This window comes from Mus caroli, unplaced genomic scaffold (genome assembly GCF_978045245.1).
Source record: "Mus caroli unplaced genomic scaffold, Mus_caroli_1 scaffold_6, whole genome shotgun sequence".
Taxonomy (NCBI): Eukaryota; Metazoa; Chordata; class Mammalia; order Rodentia; family Muridae; genus Mus; species Mus caroli.
Window position 1 is genome coordinate 121,864,065 of NW_028227261.1, and position 27,990 is coordinate 121,892,054.

At 41.6% G+C, this 27,990-nt stretch overlaps 1 protein-coding gene across 2 annotated transcripts in view; it reads right to left on the minus strand.

Annotated features, from left to right (window-relative positions):
* Mdn1 (midasin AAA ATPase 1) overlaps positions 1-22,141 on the minus strand; it is a 121,100-nt gene extending 98,959 nt beyond the window's left edge. For both annotated transcript variants that reach the window (XM_029476052.2, XM_029476051.2), the window contains exons 1-12: positions 21,938-22,141; positions 12,703-12,929; positions 9,116-9,340; positions 8,551-8,658; positions 8,285-8,477; positions 6,657-6,899; positions 6,107-6,238; positions 5,016-5,119; positions 4,032-4,146; positions 2,472-2,656; positions 1,469-1,550; positions 474-569 (exon numbers count right to left, since the gene is read on the minus strand). In XM_029476052.2, coding sequence (XP_029331912.1) covers positions 474-569; positions 1,469-1,550; positions 2,472-2,656; positions 4,032-4,146; positions 5,016-5,119; positions 6,107-6,238; positions 6,657-6,899; positions 8,285-8,477; positions 8,551-8,658; positions 9,116-9,340; positions 12,703-12,929; positions 21,938-22,039 — 1,812 coding nt within the window. In that variant the 5' untranslated portion in view covers positions 22,040-22,141. The remainder of the gene's footprint in view (positions 1-473; positions 570-1,468; positions 1,551-2,471; positions 2,657-4,031; positions 4,147-5,015; positions 5,120-6,106; positions 6,239-6,656; positions 6,900-8,284; positions 8,478-8,550; positions 8,659-9,115; positions 9,341-12,702; positions 12,930-21,937) is intronic.
* Positions 22,142-27,990: the final 5,849 nt, after the last annotated feature.

A 27,990-nucleotide genomic window follows, 5' to 3' on the forward strand; every position in this document is an offset into this window, starting at 1 on the left:
CTGCAAGTTTAGCCCCTCAAAAACACATCTTGATTTAAAAAGTAAAAGGTAAGCTATCCCCACAACCTAAGTGCTAAACCTAAGGAACTTAGTCACTGAAACTATTTTCATTTTTAATGAAAAACAGTAAGCTGCGGTTCTGGCACATGTCTTTAAACAGATCATGTGTTTTCAGACCAGAAAGTGCTACACAGTGAGGCACTGCCTAAAAAATAATAAACAGATAAAACTAAAACAGAAAGAAAAACTTGTACACGAAAGTACACACTTTCTCAATGCTCCTGAGTGTTTCTACTCTGAAAACAAGATGCTCACAGAAACACTAGGAAACAAGGTCTAAAGTTACATTGACGGGAGTAAAGTCACTTTAAGAACGTACTATCCCTGACAGGGAGAAAAGGCCATTCATGTCTACAGAGGAATCAACACCCTAGCAAAGCAGCCCAGCCTTCGTTCAACACGCAAGCACATACCTTTTTCTTAGAAATGTTCAGTCTGCTCCCAATAACCTCTGCCATTCTTAGTTTTTTTGTCTGCTCAGAAAGCATAGCAGTGAAACAGTCCATAGCCTATTAAAGACAACCAAGGGAACAGGAGTAACACATTGGGCAAGAAAGATGGAGCAGTGCATAAGAACATGTACTGCATTAGCAGAGGACCTGAATCCAGATCTTAGCACTAACGTTGGACAGCTCCCAACTATCTTTAACTCTACAGCCAGAGGATCCAATGCTACATTCATATCTAGGAACCCACAGACAGACAGAGAGACATATACAATTAAAAATCTTTTTAGAGCTGGGCAGTGGTGTGCACGCCTTTAATCCCTGCACTTAGGAGGCAGAGGCAGGCAGATTTCTGAGTTCAAGGCCAGCCTGGTCTACAGGAAGAGTTCCAGGACAGCCAGGGCTACACAGAGAAAGAAACCCTGTCTTGACAAATTGAATGAAGAATGAAGGAGGTCACGAAACATTTGAAGGTTCAGACAACAGAGCATGCACTGCAAAGGAGGTTGCTTTCTATTCAAAGTAACTTACCTTTAGCACATACACTGAAAGAATGCAAACCGACTGGTTGTGGCTCTCCCTTCAACTAGTGTTTTGGGAGCACATTATCTTTACGAAGCCTACTTTGTTTCTAGGGAATGAACAAAGCTCTACTCCTACAGGGCCTCCCTTCCCCCCAGGTTTTACTTTTTTGAAGCTCCCATAGACTTCTCTAAAGCAAAGATAAACAGATGAAGAGAGTTACATAAGCTATAAGAACCAGAGCTCTAGAGCACTGTGATATACCACAGCCATTTTAGTCAAGGTCTCATCTCAATGTTTTACTGTAAAAGCCTTACTTCTTTTAGGTAAGTTATTCACTATATCTGTTTAGCTTGAAGGCAGTTCAGTTTTAATTAGCTAAGGGGATAAACGGTAGCTAGAGAAGCTGGCAGCCACTAAAGACACCAACAGCATCTTACCTCCTGAAAAATATTCAACAATGCTGTTGAAGATGTAGGGTCAAAGCCATGAGCAACTCTATTACACCAATTCAGCAGATCCCTTAATAAACAAACAAAACAAACATAGGCTGAAGAGATGACAATCTATTTAGTACTCTTAAATCTCACATTATGTGATGACTAAAGTCTCCCCTATTTTTCCACCAATGTGAAGCAAAAAGTACAATAGATTAAGTCCTTAACCATACCAGTTTCTCCCTGACCCACACCAGAAAAGGTAACAAGAAAGGAAAGAGACTAAATACTACCAAATTTGCCAGGCAGTGGTGGCGCACATCTTTAATCCCGGCACTTGGGAGGCAGAGGCAGGTGGATTTCTGAGTTTGAGGCCAGCATGGTCTACAGAGTGAGTTCCACGACAGCCAGGGATACACAGAGAAATCCTGTCTCAAAAAGGTGAAAAAAAAAGAAGAAAAAAAAAATACCACCAAATTTAGGGGACCCACTGATTCCATATCCCCACGGAGGATGGAGAGCTGAGACATAGAACTCATTATATAGAGCAAATCCAGAAAGGCTAAAGCTTAAGACCTTTTCAGAAAGAGCACCAGGTATGGTGACACACACATTTGTAATCCCAACATCTAGGAGGTATCTGCAGTCTGTGTTGGGTTAGCATGGGCTACACAGATGGACTCTGTCTCAATCACCACTCCCACCACATTAAAAATACAAACGAACAAATAATCAAACAAGCAACGATTTAAGTTAATTTTTAAAGCTCTGGTTTTGAGCTATGCAAACTCTGTATCCCAGCTTGGGTCTACAGACAGGCAGGCCAGGCCTGGAGGCCCTTCCTGCCTCAGACACTTAGGATGCTAGAATTACAACATTCGAGGTACCCCCATCTGAACCTGCCCATAGGGATCTGATCTCACATGCAACCCACATGCTTAATCTGTAAACCCGACCCATAAAGCCCATCTGCTTCTAACGAGGAACTTTCCAGCAAAGGCAGTACCTTAGAGATAATTCTCTTCCCTCAAGGACCACTCTTCTGTTTTCTCTCTCAGCTTCTGAAACTTCCTGTGGTGTCTTGTCATAGCCAACACTTGCACAGCAATGTTTTTCTCCAGTAAGCTCGATATAAATGTCAAGCAAGTGATCAGTTGCAGCTAAGAGGCTTGGGTATTTGCTCTGAAGAACCTGACTCAGGGTGAGAAAAAAACAATCCACAGCTAGAGAGACTCTTAGCAACTCAGCAGAAGAACATTGTCCTAGTCTGGCCAAAGACCTGAGTCCCAGCCCTAACTCAGGGGTGGGGAATGCACATCAACCCCTGACACTAGTCAACCAAAGAGTTCTTATCAATTTGAAGTCCTTACCAAGCACAGGACTCTGTACTCTCCCTTTGTTCCCACCCATTCACTAGACTTCAACTCCACAGCTTGTCCCCCTCCTCATCCTATTGACAAACTGGCCATCTACAACAGTTTAGAGAACAAAGCCAAGATACCCAAGTATCAACCCATAGGTACCCAAGTACAAGGATTCACTCACTAAAGAATGCCTCAAGAACTACTTTGTGTATGTTTCATTATGTAACCGTAAAATAAATAAAGTATATATGAAAAAAAATTAAAGAGGAGCACAAAAGAAGAGTCACTGAAAAAGTTAAATTCTGAAAGGCAAAAGTAGAATTTCCAAGCCCCAGGTCCAGTGCTAATCATTCCAACAGTTACACAGCACTGCAGTGGAGAGCATCACATACCTACTACCCAACCAACATTTTATAAAAGATTGATGGATGTGTTTATTCACTTCTATTTGATAGGGAAATTAACATCAAAGAGGAACCCTAGGTTCATCTGCCTTGTCTGCCAAATGAACAATGTGGCCAGTGATGCTTGGCAGACAAGGAAGATTTCAAGGATAGAAAAGGAACTTGTCAGTCACCGGTAGCTGAGCAGACATTGCCAGCATAGAATACAGCCCCTATTCAAGATATAATGGGGGCACAAAGTTTCAGAAAATGGCAGAGCAGTGGCGTCATACATCTTTCATCCCAGTGGTTAGAAGGCAGAGATGGGTGAATATCTGGTCTACAGAGAGTTCTCTAGGACAGCCAACGCTACAAAGAGAAACTCTGCCTCAAAAAAATTCAAGAAAAGGCCGGGGAGGAGGGGAGGGGGGCACGCCTTAATCCCAGCACTTGGGAGGCAGAGGCAGGTGGATTTTTGAGTTCGAGGCCAGGCTGGTCTACAGAGTGAGTTCCAGGACAGCCAGAGCTACACAGAGAAACCGTGTCTCGAAAAAACAAAACAAAACAAAACAAAACAAAACAAAACAAAACAAAAATCCAAAAAAAAAAAAAAAGAATGAAAATTGTTAGGTGTGCTGAGATCAACATTCTGTTTTAAAGTGCAGTATTTCTAGTTCCAGAGCATTAGATGTCTTTTTCTGAACTAGACTTCAGATATTTCATTTAGGCATGCTCCTATATTTATCCCTAAGTGGAGCTTCTGGAATTTTCATGATGAAAAATAGAAACAAAAGCCTCTTATTATCCAAAGCTGCATACCTCATTCAGGTCTTTCTTGTCCAGATTATGCAGGTGAATTTTGGTCCAGTATTTGTCTAGCATAGTAGCATGACTATTCATTGGTCGGTACCAACTTCCTCCACAGCTCAAGAGCCTGCATTGTAAAGGAGAGAATTCAAACAGTGGCACATAAAAGGTTCAGATTTCATGTTGAGTTACAGTCAACCTGCTTCATATACAGGGCACTCCCCCAAAAATCTATGATGGATGACTGAAACCAGACAGTACAAATTCTACATATAGATACCAATGGTAAAGTTTTATTAATTGTGCAAAACAAGAATAAAGTATAATATCCCCATGGGAGCAACAGAATCTTATTGAGTTTGATGACAGCCTGTAGTGCAGCAAGTCTTTACAACAAATCTACTAAACTCTAAACAATCAATTAGAACAATATTATAAAAGTTGTAAATTTTTTAAAATTTTTTTTATTTTTGGTTTTTTGAGAAAGGGTTTCTCTGTGTAGTGTATAGCCCTGGCTGTCCTGGAACTCACCCTGTAGACCAGGCTAGCCTCGAACTCAGAAATCCGCATGCCTCTGCCTTCCGAATGCTGGGATTAAAGGCGTGCGCCACCACACCCAGCGAAATGTTGTGAATTTTTATTTAATTTTCCATTAATATTTTCAAATCCTACTGACTGAGCAACTAAAACCATGGTAAGTGAAATCAGAAATAGGATGGCTGCTATACCATTCCATATTTATAAATAAAAGCTGCCATTTTACTGCTAGATACAGGTAAATTAGGATAGGTTACTTGACCCACAAGTCTTTTTTTAAAAAAAGTACTGATAGAATTTTTTCAAATTGTTTTTAAAAACAATTTGGGATAATCACTGGGATAATGCCACAGTATGTTTAGATATCAATGATAAGATGTTTCTGTGAAGCACAAATGACTTCAGCAAAACAAAGATCAAAACTGGTTTGAGAATCAGGACAGAGAGAGTCACACATACCTCCTGGTTGCGAACAGCTGAAATGTCGGAGCTACTTTTAAACAGTCACTGTGGCCAGGAATCAGAAGCTCTCCATGTTCCAGTAGAGGGATCAACACAGAAACCTAAATCACAAAACCCCATTGATAAAGCCATGGGGACAGAGTTGATAAGCAAACAAGCAAACACCACTTGTGTCCAATTGATGGACACACCCTTAAAGGAAGCTCCATCCATTTTTTTCACACTGCAAACTGAAATCAAATCCATTTTTGTTTTCTAAGTTGCACTCCAGTACACCTTATTAACTCAATAGTCACGGAGTGCTACTGTCGCCCAGAAAAAAGCAGGACAGTAGAATGTACACAGGACTTAGGACTTTTAAAACCAACAGATGCAAATGGCCAAAAAGCATGATAAGCTTAATTCAGAAGAATTCACTGAACCTGCTCCAATATAAAGATTCACTAAATCATAAAGAACGAGCCAGAACCAGCTAGATTTGGTGGGAGAGGAATGCCCCTCCCAACACATAACCATTATTTGTCTTCTCCAGTTATTTACAATTCAATACACACTTAATGTGGAGAGTCACCTTTTGGTCATAATTTATGGATTTCAGAAGAAACATAGACTGCCACTTAACTGCAGAAGTAATCTTTCTAAAAACCAAAACAGGCCACCTTGTGGCATGCTCCTATAATCACTGCATAGGAAAGAGCTATGTCAATCTGAGATCAACATGAACACAACTGTATAATAAAAAGCATCTCAAAAAACAAGCATTTGAACCATTTGTAGCCCTATTCTATAGCTGCCATCCCTGGGAAGTTGATCTCAAAGGTCCAATATATCACTAACTGTTCCCACCAAGCAGTAAGACAGCTCACTGTACTTAATCACTATAAAATTAGCACAAAACATTCAATACTCTATGCAACAGAAGACAAGTGAAGAAACCCAAGTTCTCAAGTCAGATTAGGTAGGTAACTAGGAATGAGCTTCTTAAAATGTATCATGTAAAACTCAGAACAACAAAACACCCCCCAAGCACTGTGGACAAAACGTTCTTCAAAGACAAAATGTGCAGAGTAAAGTGCAAAAAGACATACCACATCCAAAGGAGCATAGTCAATATCCTCCAGAAGGATCCAGTAACCTTTTGTGGCTGCCTGTGTCAGGGTGCCAGGCTGCCATACAAACTCTCCAGGGACATCTGTACAACGATACATGCCTAGTAGCATCTGTAGAAAGAGGTGAATAGAGAAATCAAACACCTGAGATAGCAAGACTATTTCCTTTGAAAAGACGTGTGTATGAGCCAGGCAGTGGTGGCACATGCCTTTAATCCCAGCACTTGGGAGGCAGAGGCAGGCGGATTTCTGAGTTCGAGGCCAGCCTGGTCAACAGAGTGAGTTCCAGGACAGCCAGGGCTACACAGAGAAACCCTGTCTCAAAAACAACAACAACAAAAAAAAAACCCAACAACAAAACAGTCGTATGAAATTTCAACAAGGAAAGAAGGTATGTGAGGTTTACAAAGCTTGCTCCAAAAGTCGGAAACAAGGGCAATAACTATTTCTATGTTCCTTTAGCAAAAACATTAGAATGCTGATATTTGCAAACAAACCAAACCAGCAATACTTGCCATTTCTTAATTACCTTGCTGTCTGTCTGATCTCCAAGCTGGACTTTGAGAAGCTGAGGAGGTTTCGTTCTACCAGTCACTGCAGCTAAATGTTCAACTAAGGAGGTTTTGCCACTTCCTATTGGTCCTTCCAACAACACAGCATTTTGAGAAGCCACTGCAACAGCTAGCAGCTGAAGATTTTTACACACAGACTCAACCAACACAAACGACTTAAGAGCCAGCTCCTGTTCCAGGGAAGAACTCCTGTCACTTGCCTAAAAAGAAAAGTGAGAAATGGAAAGACTATTAATAGAGCCCTTCCCCCAAACAACACAGTTAATTTCTTCAACAATGCTTCTACTGACATTACATTATAACAAGGGTGTGAGCCAAACTCAGGACGACATGCTCTGTATGTTTTAAAAATTATTTTTGTGTAGAGCAAGTGTGAGCTACCGTTTTTATTTTTAAAAAACTGGTATCATTTTATTTTATGTGTATGGGCATTCTGTGTGTGTGTTTGTGTGCGTGTGTGTGTGTGTGTGTGTGAGTGTGTGTATGTGTGTCTGTACACCACATGTGTACTTGCTGCCTATGGAGTCCAGAAGAGGGCACCAACCAGATCCTCTGGAACTGGCATCACACACAGCCTTGTGAGCTGTCTGCTGTAGATGCTGGAAACTGAACTGTATGCTATTCCCCTGTTAGAACAGTAAAGGCTTTTGTTCGTTTGAGACTAGGCCTCAACTCTGTAGCCTTGGCTGCTCCTGCTTCCTGAGTGCTAGGACTAATTAGGCCCAGTAATTGCTCTTAATACTGCAGTTATCGCTCCAGTCCAAGGACAATTTCTAAATATATTTAAGAGCCTCATCAGTAACCAGTGGGCTTTTTTTTTTTCATTCCACTTTCCATATGCTAACATTTTATACTTAACATTAGCAGTGCAGGGGCTATAACTATAGTTCCAGGATATCCAAGACAATCTCTGACCTCTATGGGCTTCTACACTCAGGTGATGCACAAAACACACAGTTGGCACAAACATGTACACATAATAATTAAAAAGAAAATTTGTTAAAAAAAAAATCAACAATGCAGGAACTAGCAGCCTAGTTATATGTTTAGTACATGTTATGTATGCACCTCTTGCATAGATGAATGCAAGAATGCACAGCCTGAGAGCTAGCTGGGAAAAATCTGGGCAGAGAGAATACATTGTTTCAATGCATCTGATGTTTTCAGGTACAGGAAGAACTGCAGTATTTTGTTTTGTCAAGTGATCCTGGCCTAGCTAATGTATGTGCTTTTAAGCCTCAATCCTTAAGTCTCTTTTACATCAGCCTTGGTTTATTGTTTTGTTCTTTATCATTCCTGAGATCACAGGCCTGCCTATGTAACTATGCCCAGCTTCAAATTTTGCTAAAGTTCAAAGCATCACACAGATGACATTATATTTCTACTTTCAGATTTTAAAAGAGATGAAGAGAATATACAGGACAAACTCAGGGATGATTTTATCTTCATTTCTCACCTAAACACTTCTGAAATGGAACATCACTTTAGCAAACACCATGTAGATAACACATGATTCGTGGACCCTGACCAAAGAAACTGCATATTGATGGTTTATGGAGCACAACCCCTGGTGAGGCCACAATACCTGCTCTCCAGGACTGGAGCATAGCTTAGGGAGCACCACACCACAGACAGCTGCCACACTGGAAGAGAGGTCAGCTGAAACTAGGTGTCCCTGAATATACTGAGGTTCCTCTCCCTTATGCCAAAGGGAGACTTCTGGGTTGGCTAAAACCAAGGCCTTCTCCAGATCCTGTAGCTGAGCCTCTTCTAACAACCTAAGAGGGAAAAAAGGTCCATGAATTGCCACAGAAAAGACAAAGCAAGACCTCCAAGTAGGCCCCTACTTACCTCAACCTGAAATGCACCAATTCATCACTACTGAAAATCTTCCTTAGGAAGGATAACTTGTGTTCTTCATTCATACAGGTCACCAAAGCGAGACAGTTAGCTGTATGCCTGAAGGAAAAAGAAGCGTGTCAATTCTCCTGCCCTCCTGTTGACTAAACACTAAAAGTAAAATCTTAACCACCACAACACACGCTTATGGGTATAAAACACAAAGCAAGCACAATGAACTCCATTAGTGCAGCAGGAAAAAGGGTGACACTCCATGCATATAAACTTTTTCTAATGCAAAACTGGATGATTTAGGAAAGGGGGGATGAGAACAAAACAGAACAAAAAGATCTAGGGCTGGAGAGATGGCTCAGCAGTTGGGAGTACTGACTTGCTCTTCCAGAGGACTGGAGTGCAATCCCAAACACCCACATGACATCTCACAACCGTCCATAACTGCGATTCCCAGGACCCAACAAACACACAGACAACACCATAACCAACACCAATATCTAAAGAGTTTTTCTTTGTCTTTGCCCACTCCCACCCCCAAGTTAGTACAGGTTAATCCACGTACCAGCGCACCAAAGCATCATGGCTCCTGAGGAGAGGAACACACACACTCCAGTCCCAGAGTTCCCGAAAAACAGTCTGCCTGTGCTGTAGAAATATATTGGCTGCTTCCATTAGGTCCCGGAGCTTCATCCGCCTACGTCCATAGCGCACTGGGTTCGCATCGGAACTCTCAAGGAAGAGTCTCTGAAACACTGGATAGGTGTCCTTAAAATAGCGCAGGGCAAACCTTCAGGAGGGAAGACAATATCAGCATTCATCAGTACAAGCAGTCAAGTGCCTTTTTGTACTCAGGGACAGGACTGCAGGCAGAACTTACACAACTTTTGGTACCTCAGAGTGTGGGGAAAACAATGCTGAAGCCATACGATCCTAAAGATGGAAACCATTTCAGGTTGAGGACCCAGGCCCTGGCATGAGCTAAGAGTCGAGAATCGGCAAATCACCAAAGGCTTTACCCACAAAAGCAGCGCACATCTTGAGTGGTAATTACTAAATGTACGCACAGAACACTTACTGAATTCTCACTATGAGGAAGATTACTAGAGATACAAAAACCCATGTTATAATTCTTCCTGACATGCTGCTGAATAAGAGAGCCATAGACAGACACAGAAGAGGAACAAAAAAGAAATGTTCAACTGAATCTCGGGGAGGCAAAACCAGGTGCTTAGGCTACAGATTAAAGCACACAGAGGAGATCTTTATGAGAACACACACACACACACACACACACACACAAATACTAATTGTTAGATGCAGATAAAACATGAAGTTCAACATATATTAATAAGGAAAAATATGTGACAAGTGGAGAACAAGAAATAACAGGAGATACAGTACTGAGGAGGACAGGACTAAGTTAATCTCCAAAGTGGGAGATGGGAAAATCTGAGCCCAGGAGAAATACTGGTAGAGACAGATGGGCACATATACATGCAACCCCAGCATCATACACCTCTCCAGCACCAACAGACACAGACAGACACACGCACACGCACGCACACTTAAAAATCCCTGGCCACACAGGACACTAAAACTGCAACCTTACAAAGCTTACTAGATGCAGTCAAAGCAGTACTAACTGGAATGTTTATATCTTATATGAAATCCCAAATTAGAAGAAAGTAAACACCAAATTAACAGAAGAAAACATGAGTTCAATAATAAAGACCAATGTAACTAAAAGCTGGTTTTCCAAAGACAGCAACATAATTGAAACTTTCAAGTTTTGGGGGGGTGGGGGGGGAGAAGACTCAAAGAATTAGTATCAGGTGTCTTATACTCCCAGAACTTCAGAGGTTAAGGCAAGAATATCATTAAGTTCAAAGTCAGCAATTTTATAAATATATTTAAAGGACAAGAGAAGACTAAAGTGTCAAAACACCTAGGATGCACAGGGCCTCAAGTTAAATTGCCAGCACCAAAATGCAAGAGAAAAAAATATACAAAAACTCTAAAGTGACTGTGTTGATATAACATAAACTGCTCTTACCTATATATGAACCACACAGTCATTTTTTAATTGCATCAGTATACACAATCAGTATACACAATCACCAATATGTTCACAAAATGAATATGTGTGAGAAAAGGTTACCAGGGGCTTGAGATTTGTTGCTTACCAAAAACCTGAGACAGAGATTGGTTAAGATCAACTGAGTTAATTTACAGTTTAAACCAGAGTGGTGGTGGTGGGGGGGGGGGGGGGGTGTCCTCATTTTCTTTTTTTTGTTGTTGTTTTTGTTTTTTGAGACAGGGTTTCTCTGTGTAGCCGTGGCTGTCCTGGAACTCACTCTGTAGACCAGGCTGGCCTGGAACTCAGAAATCTGCCTGCCTCTGCCTCCCAAGTGCTGGGATTAAACACATGTGCCACCACTGCCTGGCTTTTTTTTTTGGTCCTCATTTTCTGTCTTGCCTGTAGCACCACTACAATTTACAGAAATCTCAGTTCTGAAAGACACACCTCTTCTGGCCATGGGGACCCAAGCTATTCATACCCCCAAGCATGAATGTTTAATTATTTAGAGTCCCTATTGTATTGTTGACCACAGTTTTTGTGCCCATTCTGGAATCTTGAAGGACCTGGGCTGCTCTCTAATGATGGACTAGTATGGGAATTGCTGAAATATACCTATAGCTGAAAGAAAAGACATAGCATAAGACAGTTAAGAGCCCAGGGCAGGAGTCACATTAGTCTCAGATAAGCATGCTTTTCTTTGAACCGAGGATGGAGAGGGGTGCTGTGTGATGCTGCTTTCTGAACATGACATGGCCACTGCTGTCATGAATTTACCTGTACAGCATCAAGCCAAAAGATCACTCAGCATTCCAACAGACTGCACTAACTGAATTCAATAGGTTACAAAAGCAAACAAAAAACAAAAACAGAAGAGGAACACATGAAGCAGAGAAGAGGACATACCAGGGGTGGCTGCCGGGAGTCGGATGTACATGCCTTTAACCTTTTTTTTTAAGTTTGCTATTTTACTTTATTTTTTAAAAGATTTATTAATTACTACATGTAAATACACTGTAGCTGTCTTCAGACACACCAGAAGAGGGAATCAGATCTCATTACAGATGGTTGTGAGACCATGTGGTTGCTGGGACTTGAACTCAGGACCTCTGGAAGAGCAGTCAGTGCTCTTAACCACTGAGCCATCCATCGCTCCAACCCACCTTTAGCCTTTAATATTAGCACTAGGGCAGTGGAGGCTGGTGGATCTGAGTTTGAGGCCAAAACCAAATGACAACAAAAGAACATAAAATTTGATGCTGGTCGAAAAATACAAATTAATTAATTAATGAATCTTTAACACATTCCTAACACATTCTCTAGAGGTGGGATTTCCAAGTTGCCACAATTCCTGCTTCCTGCTGCTTCTCCAACAGCATGTAACCTCAGAACTACCTCATCTGCACATCTGCCAGATTCTGAGCTGACTGGGACATCACGGCTGTTCTCTCAGACACTTCATGCAGGTAAGCCAAGAATACAGGTACACACCTATAGTCCCATCACTTGGTAGACTACTGGGAGAGGACCACAGACTGAGGTCAGACCAGATAACCAGTAAAAGCTGGTGAGGAGATGGCTCAGGGGTAAGTACTTGTCACCAAGGATGAACACATGAATTCAACTCCCAGGAAACACATGGTGGAAGGAAAGAACTGACCCAATCTGTGCTCTGACCTCTGGGCCACCCTCTATGAATAAATGAATGTAAAACAACAACAATGACAACAAAACTTAAAACAAAACAAAACCAAAAAATAACAAAAATTGGGTCTGGAGAGACAGTTCAGCATTTAAGAACATTAGCTGTTCTGAGTTCAATTCCCAGCAACCACATGGGGTGGATCATGACCATCTATAAAGGGATCCGGTGCCTTGTTCTGGCATGACTCCTACATTAAAAACAAAACAAAACAAAACAAAAACCCTCATAAATAAATTTTAAAGACTCAAGCTCTGAAGCCTCTCACCTCAACCTCCCAAGTGTTCTGGATACAGCAAGAGCCACCACACTAGACTTGAGAAAAGAGGCCATCATCTTACAGAGAAATATGAACCAAATGGCTACTCACGGAAGAACGTCAGGATGGCTACCAATGAGTTTGCTCATTGACACACTGAGTCGTTCATGCAGATCGTGGTTGACTTGGCCTCCAGTTTTAATGGCTTTAGCATTTCTTTCCAGCAAATCCAAAAGGATAGGGCGCAACTGGCGACCAAGCAAAAGGGTATAGTCTTTATCTAGGAGCAACTGTGCCAAGGAATCCAGGATGCATTGGCGATCTTGAGGTGTCCACACCTGAGTGAGAAGCAAGACAAATGTCTATGTAAACCATATTCTTTAGTACCAGAAAGATCAGAACACTAACTTAGAATCAAAACACTAATTCCTAAATTTCTTAAGTGACTTCATAATACAACGAAGCATGGTTTTGTCAAAGAAATTTAACAGATTTGACCAGAACACAGAGAAGTAACTGCACTTTTTAACTATACACAAGAGGCCATTTTAAAGAGCAGTATGATGTCACACATCTGTGAGCCTGGCACTCAAGACCCTGAGATAGAAGATCTACAGTTTGAGGTCACCCTGGGCTACACAGGTACAAAACAGGGATTCCATTCCAGGGATTTTTGTTTGTTAGGTTTTGTTTGGTTTGAGATAGGATCCCAAGCTGGCCATAAGCTCAAAGCAATCCTAAATTTTTCACGAATCCATTCAGTTCTGCACCACCAAGTAATGTTATCCTATGCATGTACAGTAAGTATTGTTATCATAAGCACATATGGTAAGCCAGCTCCTGTTGTCAGGGAGTGAGTGATGTTCTAAGTTCCACTGTATACCATATTTAGAATAACCTTACTAATTTTATCTAATTTTTTCCTAGTTATGTATGAAAATGGGGCTAATCAGAAGGATACATACATACATACATGCATACATATCTTAAAGCACTAAAAAGCTATACATTTAGAGGCATTCTCAGTGGTAGACATTTGGCCTATCACCCATAAGGGTGGGCTTAATTCTCAGTACCAGTAACAAATCACGTAACATATTTCTTTTGCAGCCAAGACGCATAGGGCATATAAAAGTTGCAATGGTTTGATTAACAAGTTTTTCATATTTATAATGCTGTAAAAGTATATCCATAAAATACTGTTCTTTTTTTGTGTGTTTTTTTGTTTTTGTTTTTTCGAGACAAGGTTTCTCTGTGTAGCCCTAGCTGTCCTGGAACTCACTCTGTAGACCAGGCTGGCCTGGAACTCAGAAATCCACCTACCTCTGCCTCCCAAGTGCTGGGATTAAAGGCGTGCGCCACCACGCCCGGATGTTCTTTTACTTTCAACACTATTCTAAAAGAGGATTTAAGCTGGATATGATTTCACCCACCTATTAATAAATGCTGATCCGTGTTTTGGGTAAACTTGAATATCTGGCAGATTAATTATATCGTTTTATTTTTACTATTTTCAGCTTACAATGGACATATCAGATATATCGCATTGTAAGCTAATGTGTATAAGAGCATGCGATGGTAATCTTGGAGATACTTAAAAGAAAAAAAGCTCTTAAAACAAATCTTTATGAAAAATAAAGTAGTTTTCTATCACTACCAAAACACTATTATAAACTGATGGTTTAAAATAACAAACAGTACTGTGTCATTTATTTCTGGAGCAGGAACACATTTTCCCAGAAAAGTTTACAGGAGTATTATCAGTCTTCCTTGACTCTCCATAGCTTCTGGCAGTGGCTATCAATCCTCCATTTTCTCTGGCTTTCAGCCACACCACTCCAATCTCAGCGTCTGTCAGAATTACCAATGCCATTTCTCCATCCTTTCACAAAATTTAAGTCACACTGAATTAAGACTCTAGTGATCTTATTTTTTTTTTTACTTTTGTGAAGGATGGTTAGTATGGTCAAATTGACCAAACCTAGACTCATCTTTTGAGCATATTTGTCACTACAAGGTTGGCCTCTCAGAGTGCCAGTGAGGGATTATCTTGGTTATGTTAACTGATATGGGAAGAGTCGCTTAAATTGGGTAGATCACTCCCTGAGCAGATGTGAACTGCATAAAAAGAGAACTAAGGAGCAGCATTCGTGCCAGGCATAGTGGCTCATGCCTTTAATCCCAGCACTTGAGAGGCAGAGGCAGGCGGATTTCTGAGTTCAAGGCCAGCTTGGTCTACAAAGTGAGTTCCAGGACAGCTAGGGCTACACAGAGAAACCCTGTCTCAAAAAACCATAAAAAAAAAAAAAAATAAAATAAAAAAAAGCAGCATTCATCTTCTCAAACCCTGGCTGTGGACATAAGCACAGCAGCTTCATGCTCCTGAAGTGAGTGAGTTCCCAGACACAATGCCTGTGAACCAGAATAAATGTTTCCTCCATTGCATTTTTGTCAGGGCATTTTATCACAGCAGCAATAACAAAAACAACAAAAAGAAACTAAGATAATTTTCTTATGTTCTCAAAGGCTATTTCCAAAGGACAGCAAATATTAGGGGCCAGGATTTTTCCTATTTTTGGTAGATACAGGTTGTTGTTTTGCAGTGCTATGAATCCAAGTCCTATACTACAGAGCTATATCCCCAGCCTTGGCAGACACATTCAACTACTAAACTGGCACTGTGCTAAGTTTCCTCAATTCCTGCCATAAATAAAACTACTTAATGAAATTTAAGTAATGAGGGCAAGCATAGTGGCACATGCCTGTAATGGCCAACAGCTGGAGAAAGCTAGTTAACAGCGCCTGCCTATGGTTCCTGCTGCTCACAAGGCTGAGGCAGGAGGGTAGCTGAGCTCAGGAGCTCTCGGACAGAATGGACAATATAGTTAAGCCCCAAAACAACAATAAAACTTAGGACTGGGGACCTGCTTGGTTACTTATTTTGCATCCATGAAGCCCTGAAGGGTTCACTCACCAATACATATAAATAGTGTGAGAATGCAGAGGCAGCAGTTACACAGGACAATTAATTATTTAACTGACTTTCTCTTTTTGTGGCCCCAGCTTGCAAGCCCATGTCCTGGCTGCCAGAACAACAAGGAAGCAGGGAATGTTCAAGGATTTGCCCCGGAAATCCAAGTCTACCAGACCACCCAGGCAACTGCATTCTTGGGAAATTCTGCCTCTTTGCAAAATGAGAGCTCCTGGAGAAGCCTCACGGGTATCTATGTTCACAAAGCTTGAGTGGGTTTTATTTAGGTGGTTCACATGCATACTAGTCTGAGGGAAGCTCAAGACACTGATGAAACTACCAAATACTGGGCCAGTGAGATGGCTCAGCAGGTGAAGGTGACTGCCATAATCCATGTGGTAAACGGAGAGGACATTCTATGAGCTGTCTGCACACGTTAAATGTAAAAGTAAATAAGCAAACAGAAAAGACATTTTTAGGGTGGTTCAGGTGCTCCTTTTATCAAGCTTAGCAACCAGTTGAATGTAGTGGCTCTGTAATCCCAGCACTGGAGGCAGAGGCAGGTGAATCTCTGAGTTTAAGGAGAGCCTGGACTACACAAACTCGTGTCTTGAAAAAGAGAAAAACACACCAAAACACAAAGCAACCAATTCAGTTCCTTTGCTATAATGACTAGTAGGTCTCAAAGCTAAGACAAGTCTCATTCAGTACACAAGTGAGCAAGCTGTGGCTCCCCCCAACACACACACACCCCAGCAGCCCTCACTCCATCCCTACCCTAAAAACCCCTCCCTCCTATAAGCTGGGCTTCTCTTCCCCCAGCCCGGTTCCCAGTCTCTGGCCACCTAACTAGGGTGCCTCTCTTAATCAGCATCTCCTCTGTTGCTCTCCATCCCCCTCCCCTTTCCAGCCACGTTCAACCTGGACTCTTCTTCCCCTGCCTGCTTTCCCCGTAGAGCTGTGTAATAAAAATCTTCTCCATACTTTAGGAGTCATCTCCTCCTTTTATTTCAAGGTTTTTTTTCCATTCAACTAGCAGAATTATTAAGATTTATCAAAATTCCCAAAAGCAGCCCAGGAAAAAAGAGAAACTTTTTTCATAATTTGTAGGTTTGCCTATTTACTCAGCTAAGATAAAACTAGTACATTGCTGATTTCGCCTCTTCTCAAAGCTGAGTTTAATGTGTAAGTTTCCTTTGTGATTTTTATCTCTACTCGTTTACTTATAATTTCATTTATTAAAGATGTACTTTAAGCACAAAGAGAACCCTCTAACATAGTCTATAAATCCCAAGCATTTAAAAAGGGGGGAAGGGGCTGGAGAGATGGCTCATGGGTTAAGAGCACTGACTGCTCTTCCAGAGGTTCTGCGTTCAATTCCCAGCCACCACATGATGGCTCACAACCATCTGCAGTGGGATCCAATGCCCTCTTCTGGTGTGTCTACGTGTACTAGTTGTTTTTTTTTTTTTTTTTTAAAGCTGAACATGATGTTGTATTCAAGAGATATTCGAGGCAGAGGCAGGGAGAGCAGAGTTCAAAGTCAGCCCGGTCTACATAGTTGACTGCCAGTCAGGGTTACCTTGCCTCAAAAAAGGAAAAGAGAAGAAAAGAAAAATTTCCTATTTCGCTTTCCACACATATACTATGGAACTGTTACTGTTACAATGGAGGCTGAATTAGAAAGAGCCTTAAAGGGTCATCCAATGCTTGAAGCACTGAAAAGTTTTTCAAAACTGTTCTACAAAGAAACTGTTTGAACATCCCAATTCGTAAGCAGGTTGATCTGCTCAGGCTGAGTGCTGCCTGCCCACCTGACAATGGACTGGACACCAGAGCTACAGTCCTCCTTAAGGTAGGTGCTCTGAACTGTCAGTCTGAAACAAAGTGGGCAGTGACAAAGGAGACAAATCCTCCTAGGGTTCCATGGAAAACAACTGCAAACACAGTCAGTCCTCAGAACAAACGGAAGTTAACTACAAGATAAAGCTTTTAGGGCAAACGTCAACTCAGGGGCAACAAGTGACTCAATTCTTCCCTTACCATCCCCATGTCCCTATGTTCACCACCTGGGCAGTCTGACAGCCAGAAGGAAAATGCCTCCAGGTGTGCCTTTTTGGAGAAGTACATTCATTAAGTAGCTCTGAGCCCTTGATTTCTAAAGCTCTAATAAAGGCCTGATGCTCCCACTATCCTGCTGTGCTCTGCATATAGACCAAACTGTAGAATAAAGTTGCTCTTTTCCACCTTAAAAGAACCTAGAGAGTCTGTGTATCTGTGTGTGTTGTTCTTCTCTTCCATAAACTCCAAGTTAGCTTTTGCTGCACTGATCACAGTGAGAGAGGAAAAGAAAGCACTCTATGTGAAAACAATGTAAAAACAAAGGGGCACATGCCAGTAGCAGGGGACTGAGGCCTGTCAACCTGTGATCATGTGGTATAAACTGCCTACCATGTGGAATCTCTAGATTCAACCGTGGCGTCAAATAAAATTGAATGAAGAAACAATTAAAAAAAAAAAAAGACTATAGAACCAAGCATTGTGGAATAAGTTTGTAATGGGTCTGAAGTCTGGTGGGTATTTCAAGTGTACTCTGGAAAACACATCAAGACCCCGTCTAAATATTACCATTAATGCAAATAATAAGGATAGTAATACATTAGGGCTGAAGTGTTCAATGGCAGAGCACTTGCCTAGCATAGTGAAGCCCTGGGTTAGAGCACAATCCCACAAAAAATACTAATAATTATTGCAGTTGTTTGCTGACCACTCAGTGCTAGGCACTGCTGGCATTCTCCTCACCTGCATTTTCTAATCATCAGAGCAACTGTATGCACAGAAGCACCACAGCAAACACTTTACCCACAACACTTATAATCGTCCATGAATTTTTTTTCCTTATAATGACCTATAGGTTGGAGACTGTCACTCCCATTTTACAGATTATAAACCATTTTACAGATTATAAACTGAAGAAAAATATTGAGGCTAATCTAGGTCACAAAGTCTTTGGACTCAGTCTCCAAAATAAATGAGAGCTACGGCTGACAAGTTAGTAGAAGAGCCTGACCCTCCCACTGCAGAGCACAGGCCTGAGGTGACTCTGCTGGAAGTTGTACTGTTTTGCCGTGACAGCACTAGGTCAACCCTAAAGCATGCTAGGCAGGGACTCCCTCACTGACCCACATCACCAGCCTAGAAACCCTGCTATCCACAACAATTCTATTTTAAAGCCATTATATGTATTTAATCAAGAAACAGCGAGGCATGGTGGCGCACGCCTTTGATCCCAGCACTTGGGAGGCAGAGGCAGGTGGATTTCTGAGTTCCAGACCAGCCTGGTCTACAAGGCCAGCCTGGTCTACAGAGTTCCAGGATAGCCAGAGCTACACAGAGAAACCGTCTCTAAAAAAAAAAAAAGAAACAAGAGATAAAGTTAGGTAATTGGCTGGGAGTTGGTCATGCTGCATGGAGGAAGAGGCAGCAGAGCTCAGAGACCTGTACTAGGGCTCTAGAGAATCGGACACCCTCTTCTGTCCTCTATGTACACAAATCTCCAGTTATGTTATGTCCCTGTACCTATCTATGCTTGGTATTATTTTAAACACCCTCCTCTCTATGTATGTAAATATAGACAAATGTCAAAGTAGAAGAGGCATCACAGTTGCAGTGACAATGCATATAGATTTTGAAACAAAGCCCATGGTACGAGCCCGAAATCAGTGCTTGGAAAACAGATGCAGAATAATAAGGAACTCAAGGTCATCCTTAGATATACAGCAAATTGGGAGGCCAGGCTGGAGTACGTGTAATTTTGTCTCAAAAAGTAAAGTTTTGCTGGGCGGTGGTGGTGCACACCTTTAATCCCAGCACTTAGGAGGCAGGGGCAGGTAGATTTCTGAGTTCTAGGACAGCCTGGGCTAAACAGAGAAACCCTGTCTCCAAGAAAAACAAAAACAAAACAAAAAAGTAAAAAATTTAAAAAGTAATACCAAGGCAAAGCAGGGTGGCACATGCCTTTAATATCAGCACTCAAGAGGCAGAGGTAGGTGGGTCTGTGATTTCCAGACCAACCTAGACTATATAGCAAATTCTAGGCCGGCATGAAATGCTGCCTCAAAACACAAACAACCTCAGTGGGACAGTACAAGGGCCTGGATCCAAAACCCAGAATGATGCACTCAGCCCTCACAGCGACAGCTGGCATGTGCAGTTCTGGAATCGGGATATAGTCACTGGGTAATGGGAGAAAAAAGGAAACTCTCATAAAAAACTTTCTCTTCAAATCTCAAATTCCAGAGAGTCAATACTTCCTCATCTGTATTATTCTCTAATGAAGTGTTTTTGTTTCCAAAACGAGAGGTGTGTATGAGCATGGCAGTACCTACCTGTACTCTCAGCATTGGGACTATCAAATTCCAAACAAAAAGAACCACAGTATAAACGTAACCAACTCTGGATGAAAATATGTAAGCTATAATCCAACAGAGTTAAAAACAAATCTGAAAGGTTCCTGAGACTTGCTAGAATTCAACAAGGTCCCAACTCCTTAGGTCATGGAAGCTTTCTAGTTTTGTGGCACTACTATACTATTTTCAGAATTTACACTGCATGGTTCTTACATGTATGTGTTAGTGTCCCTAAACTATTACATCACACACACACCCAAATACTACAACCTCACACCCAAAACATAAGCATGAATCCCTTTAGATGCTAAAAGTTGACCCTATGATGTCCTGTATGCTAAGCAAATGCTCTCCCACTTCAAGAACTCTAGACCATCTACACTCTACACAAGACATAATCCAAGAGTCTTTCACAAGGTCAGCTCATCTAAACCAATTATCCCCTTCTTTCACAGAATCCACCAAAAAAAAAACCAAAAAACAAAAAAAAAAAAAAACACGTTTTCTTCCCAGGAGTGGTGATGTACGCCTTCGCCTTTAATCCCAGCACTTAGGAGATCTCTGAGTTCGAGGCCAGCCTGGTCTACAGAGTGAGTTCCAGGGCTACACAGAGAAACCCTGTTTCGTAAAACCAAAAACAAACAAAAAAACCATTTTCTCTCTAGAGTGCTTATTCTTGCTGAGTCCACCTACAGCAATTTTGATAAGGGAGCCACACAGGACAGATATCCAGGAGATGTATCCCACTAGGTTTGGTTTTTCACATTCAATTTAGTATCAGAAACGCCTTTTGAGCCAAGCTAGTCCTAAAGCCTGCCTTGAATCCTAGCAGTCTATGTAGGGGCCAACCTGGTCTACACAGTGAACTCGGAGACATACAGAGCTACAAAAGAGAGATGTTATCTCAAAAGGAAAAACAAATAGACAAAATGCCTTTTGGCTAAGGGTGTAATTCAGTGACAGAACATAGGTTCAACACCTCAGGAAAAACTCAGAATTTTCTCTGGCGAATTCTACAATGTTGCAAATGGCTCAGGTTCATTTATCTACGCCAGTGACTTTCAGCCTTCCTAATACTGCAATCCTTTAATAAAGTTCCTCATTTTGTGGTAACCCCAAATCATAAAATTAATTTCGTTGCTAACTCATAACTTCAATTTTGCTACTGTTATGAATTGTAATGTAAATATGTGTCTTCCGCTGGTCTTAGGCGACCCACAGGTTGAGAACCACTGGATGGGATACACTGATGTTGACTACTAAAACAATGGAGTGTATGTACTTAATGCACTCTTGGCAGAGTGAGTTTTACAAAATTAAAATCACATCTCTCTAGACTCAAGCTTACAGACAGAGCAGGTATGGAAACTTAGAAGGAAATTAAAACGCAAAGTGAAAACTTGTCTAGAAAGGATGATGCTCAACTCAGGCAAAAGTCAATATGGCAAAGATCTTGAAAACGAAAGACCCATTTGGTAAAATAAATAAATAAATAAATAAAAGTCTTTCAGCTCCCAATTTAACTGTCTTGTTAAAACCTTCAGCTGTTTGTTATGAACCGTCACCTAAGAAGTTGCGAACTTCCCGGGTGTAGAGACAAGATTTTTGCGTCTCCTCAGTGGTGTACTGAGACGCCCAGAAAATATACTACGGGTGTTCGTCAGTGGGCCAAAGGGAAGGGACAACGTAAAGAAAAACATCCTTGCAAGCATCCGAGGGGTGGGGAAAGGGAAAGCGCTGGCTCAGGCAAAGCACGTGTCTGGGGGGTGGGGAGGCGGACAGAAGCAGCCTCTCAGAAAACTCTCAGAAAAGCCAACCGCACTGATTCCGGAAGGGCATGCTCTCCACAACGGCCTGAGCGCCGGGCAGGGGGCGAGGAAATGGAAGCTGACCCCGAAAAACAAAGGCCCTTTCCCGGGACTCGGCGCTCCCGGACCCGGGCCCGCCTCCCTTCGCCCACGCTCACCGACTTGGCCAGGAACCTGTTCAGCTCGCCGCTGCTCTTCTCGTTCTTGGCGGCGATTAGCCGCAGCGGCCCGGCTACCAGTTCCACAGAGAGGTGCTCCATAGTCTCCGGCCGCGGCCACGGGGCCGCGGGGTGACGGCCGAAAACCCACGACGGCAAGAGGACCCCCGAAAGCCGGCAAGCAGACACACACGTGGTGAAGGAATTCACGTTGCGTCATCAACCTGCGGCGGCGCGACTACTGCCACGCCCCCATTGGCGGAAATGCGTCACTGCCGCGCCACTGATAGTAGGAAGGGAAGCGGAAGTAGCTTTTGAGGGTAGCCGGTTGACTGATCCTTCTGGGAGTGAAATTCGCGTCGCCAAACGAGGAGCTGCCAGCGCGTGCGACCTAAGCGCACAGTGACTTACTCTGTATCAACACAGGTCCTGTGTGAACGATAAGCGGATTCTCTGTCCAAAATTGTTGCCCATAGAAAGAGGGACCTTTTGAGAAAAATGGCCCTTTATGTATTCTTACAAATCCTGGAAATAATTGCTTAATTAAAGAGAGTAGGAGTTAATAAGATGCCTTAGTTGGCTAAAAGCTCTTGTAATGCAAGCCTGATGCCCAGAGTTTGATATTCCAACCCCAGAGTTGATTTGTGACTACTATTTTACACCATGGCACGTGTGGGCCAGATGAAGGTCACGAACACGTTAAACCTATAATGATGTCAAACAAAATATATTGAGAAGGATTGACAGTAAAGAAGCCCATTACCAGCATTGTGCAGCTTACAACCATCTGTAACTCCATCTCTAAGAGATAAAACGCCCTCCTCTGGCCTCTGTGGCATATACATACATGTGGCACACAACACACACACACACACACACACACACACCAGGTTTTTTTTTGAGATATGATTTCTTTGTAGCCCTGGCTGTCCTGGAACTTGCTCTGTAGACAGGGCAGGCCTCTGTCCTCAGAGATCCGCCTACCTCTGCCTCCCCAGGGCTGGGATTAAAGGCGTGGCTTTAACACCTGGTTGCTTTTTGGGGGGGGGGGGGCGGGGAGAACCATCTAGATGACTCAGCAGTTAAAAGATGCTTTCCCACAAGTCTGGCAAACTGATTTCAATCTCTGAAACCCACACAAAGAACTTAGATAAAAGTTTACTCTAACTGCAGAGAAGGGACGCTTCTTCCAGCTGTGGAGGCACTAACAATGAACACCCAGAAGGGCATTCAACTCCCCAAAGCAGCAGCAGATTGGTATATTGTGGAAAGTGTCACACCAAAAATGAAATAAAATCCAGGGATCCAATCAGATGCAGAGGATGTGGATACAGAATAAAGTACAAGAAAAGGACTACCCGGGCAGTGGTGGTGCACACCTTTAATCCCAGCACTAGGGAGGCAGAGGCAGGCAGATATCTGAGTTCGAGACCAGCCTGGTCTACAGAGTGAGTTCCAGGACAGCCGGGGCTACACAGAGAAACCATATCTCAAAAAAAAAAAAAAAAAAAAAAAAAACAGAAGAGAAAAGAAAATAACTAAAAGATTGGTGGGTTTTGATGCTCGATGAAACGGGGGATTCAGGAGTGTACACTCGTACACTTGCCCCAGTGACGTTTCTCTTTATTGTATAGAGTTTAACTTAGTTTACTTAATGACTACAGCTGTATACCTATGATTTCACTTTAGAAAGGCAATTGTATTTTAATACTTTGTATCAAGGAAAATTTGGTTCAAAAAGTTATTCTAGTACTTTACAAACTTTTAAAATGTTTTCTTACTTTCTTTAGATATCAGCACGTATCTAGATGTAGTCTCTAATTCTCTCATTTGGTACCATGTGGGTTTATTTCTATTTAAATTTTTGTCTATTATTTCAGTATCAGCACATTTCTTTCCTTTTCTTTTTTTTCTTTTTCTTTTTGGGTTTTTTTTTCTTTTTTTGGAGACAGGGTTTCTCTACGCAGCCCTAGCTGTCCTAGAACTCACTCTGTAGACCAAGCTGGCCTTGAACTCAGAAATCCACCTGCCTCTGCCTCCTAAGTGCTGAGATTAAAGGCATGTGCCACCACTGCCCGGCACCTATTTCTGTCCTCTAGATTTCTTAAATATGCTTTCCTTTTGGGTTCCTTTTGGGAGTTTCTTGACCTGATTTTTCAACTTACTCATTCTTTAATTTTACTTTCTTTTTTTTTTTTTTAAAGATTTATTTATTGATTATATGTAAGTACACTGTAGCTGTCTTCAGACACTCCAGAAGAGGGAGTCAGATCTCATTACGGATGGTTGTGAGCCACCATGTGGTTTCTGGGATTTGAACTCTGGACCTTCGGAAGAGCAGTCGGGTGCTCTTACCCACTGAGCCATCTCACCAGCCCCTAATTTTACTTTCTTTTTTAAAAGATTCATTGGGGGGGAGGGTGGGAAATGCATTAGTTGTTAAGAGCATTTAACATGTTCTTTCAGAGGATCCAAGTTCTTAACTACTGAGCCATGTCTGGAGTCCCTCTATTCTCTTTCTTTCTTTCTCTTCCTCTGTCTCTCTCTCTCTCTTTTTCTTTTGAGACAGGATCTCACTATATATCCATGGTTGTCCTGGAACCTGATATATACAAGAGACTAGGCCCACATTTAGACTGCCTCTGCCTCCCAAATGTTAGGATTGAAAGTGTCCATCACAAGGTGTATGTGTGGACCTGCATTTTTTAGGTGCACAACTATGCAGAAGCCCATAGATGCCAGGAAAAGGCCTGGATCCCCTGGAACTGCAATTATAGGCAGTCACAAGTAGCCATGCTTTTGCTCTTTTGGTTTCTTGAGACAGGGTTTCTTTGTGTAGCCTTGCTGTCCTGGAACTAATTCTGTAGACCAGACTGGCTTTCAAATCAGAGCTGGCTTTGCCTCCCAAGTACTGGGATTAAATGCATGCAACACCACTGCTTGGTTCCTAAGCAGCCATCTACCTGCTGGAACCCATACCTGGGTCCTCTTCAAGAGTAGTGTCCTGTCTAGTTTTATGTCAACTTGAAACATGCTAAAATATCTGAGGAACGAATCTCAACTGAGAAATTGCCTGTTGTAACTGGGCTATTAATAACCCTGTACAACAGTTTTAATTAGTGATTGATATTGGTGGGCCCAGCCAAATATGATTCCAGGCCAAACCAGGCTGAACTGTAGCCTCCCCTCCCCCAGCCTTAATGGTTCCACTGTTTACACCTGGATGGAGCTTGCCGCTCACCACGTCCACTGCTAGAACCTGCCCCTTTCCTGTTCCGAAGCCATCACATGGTCACCCTGCTACTGGATCCCGAGATTATTTGGCGAAATCGGGCCCCCTTCCCCTGCTTCAAAACTGCATACAAAATAATAAAATTGAGCTCTGATTACATCATTTTCTCTCGTCACCTAGCCCTTCTTCTCTTCCAGGTTTCTAAAATGCCTTTCCAGCCTAAAACCCAAACATGTAGTCGGCTGGCCAGACACATTTGGTGCCCAAAGTGGGGCTGAGAAACGGCAAAGGATTTTTGGAAGAGGCACTGCTGGTTTAGAGCTCCATAGAAGAAGAAAATAATTAAAGGATAAAAAAAATTCATACCAGAGAAGGTCCGTATGGGCTAAGCTGAAACAGCGTTAAACCCAAGCGCTGGTTCACTTAGGTTCAGCAGTAAAGCTTAACAGGAGCTGGAAACTGTAACAGGCGGTAGGCCATGGCTCTCAGAAGCTACATTTTTAGGCGTAAGAATAAAAAATAGTTTATTAAAAGGAAATTAATAATCAGGCGGATTGCCACAGTTAAAAAAAACTGAGGAAAATGTCCCAAAAAGCAAAGAGAAATTTCAGGAGTGCCATCTTTGTTCTCTCTGGGCCTTATAACAAAAATACTCTGTCCCCTTTTGTGTCTTGTCTAATACACCAATCTGTTCTCATGTTCAATTCATGTATGTTCGTGTCCAGTCTATATAAATATTCTATGTTTTATGTTAAATAATAAAGATAATATAAAAAACTTTATGTACAAAGCCAAAAACTGCCACGTGCTTCATCCAAAAAAACAAACACATGGCAGGAGGGTCCCTACTAAAAAAACTGTTCATTTTAAAAAAAAAAAAAAAAGGACAAGTACACAGCCTCTTAGTTTCAAAGTAAAAAAGCTAATAAATGGTTCATAATGTGTTTGACAAATGATAAAAGTTCCTTTTATTCTATGATTGTAACTACAAAAATTAATATTCTCTGATTAGTCTAAATGTAACTACTTCATTTAGTTTTTATTAATAATGTGCTCTACATGTTTTCACATTCAGCTCATAAGTTGTTAGTTAAAATTAGTAATTGTTACATTACTACAAATAGTGTTAAATTTAATAACTCAAGTTTAGAGTTCTTCCAACACGTGACATAAGACAGGCCAAGAGGCTAAGTCTCTAAAGATATTTCTTTTTTTTTTTTTTTTTTTTTTTTTGGTTTTTCGAGACAGGGTTTCTCTGTATAGCTCTGGCTGTCCTGGAACTCACTTTGTAGACCAGGCTGGCCTCGAACTCAGAAATCCGCCTGCCTCTGCCTCCCAAGTGCTGGGATTAAAGGCGTGCGCCACCACGCCGGGCTTTCTAAAGATATTTCTAGTTTAAATAATAATTAATGTGGTTCCTATCCTAAAAAGTAAAAATTAAAGATAAGATTTAAAACAATGCCTCTTTATTAAAACATTAAAACTTACAGGTATTCATAGGTATTAATTGACAGCCAAACTTCATAATAGTAATGCTTCTAATATTAATTTTAAAGATAGTTTGTTTTAAACTTGGGTTTTGCTTTCCCAAAGTTATATTATCCTCATGTTACACAAAAAACTTAAAAATTATAGTTAAAACTACCAGTGTTCCATTGACTACAAGTTACAGTTTAATTACAAATTTAAGATTTTCTATTCACCCATATATTGTTAATTAAGCAAGACATGAGGAGCCATTAGTAGTCTTCATGACTTCTGCATTAGCTCCTGCCCTGCTCTGATGATGAACTGTTAAATGGCAGTGAGAGAACTAACCCTTTCCTCTCCAGTTTGCTCTGGTCATGGTGTTTAATCAACAAGTAGTAAGACAAGCTTTTAACTCTTGTCTCTCCAGCCCCCATTTTAAAAATACTTTAAATGTAGGAGTATATTTATCATTCTTGCTTTAAAATCTTCTCTTTCAATGCTTATTACCTTCATTTAAATTCCAAAAGTCTTCATTCGTCTGGTTTGTTTTCTTTTGAACCAGTAACATCTCTTTCTCATCATTTTACTCTGTGAATTCACTTACCTGGTGGTAGGGGATGACAAGATGCCCTGGAAGGTGATCCAAAGCCAGGCCTCCAGTTTACATTAGATGCTCAGAGAAGGGGCCAAGGTCTCATACTACAAAACCAGACCATTCTTCAAGTTTCTATCTACCAAGAAATCTTTTAAGATCCCCTCCCCCACCCCCTTGGACATCCTAGGAGAAAGAACAAGGGAACAGGCACTACTTTGAAGTCTAAGGACTAGATTATAACCCAGAACTTTCATGAGAATACAAAGAGCTATTCAGGCTGAATCAATACTTTCACTAGTTTTCTCTAAATCATCACTTTTTTGTGTTGGCTTAGTTGTATTTGTAAAGACATCTGCAGAAGAGGCAGGTTTCATTATATCAATACATGGTGTGAGAAAGCTGCCAATGGCAACAGAATTTAATGAAGCCATCCTCAGTAACTGAGCTAATTAGACGCTCATCTAAAATACTTCAGCTGGGCGGTGGTGGTACATGCTTTTAATCCCAGCACTTGGGAGGCAGAGGCAGGTGGATTTCTAAGTTCGAGGCCAGCCTGGTCTATAGAGTGAGTTCCAGGACAGCCAGGGCTACACAGAGAAACACTGCCTTGAAAAAGCCAAAACCAACCAACCAACCAAACAACCCCCCCCCAAAAAAAGAAATACTTCAAAGACCACTCTCCCTTGGAATATTACCTCTTTAGAAATCATCTAAACACAATAAAAGAAGCATACTAATAAAAATAAAACAGGACTT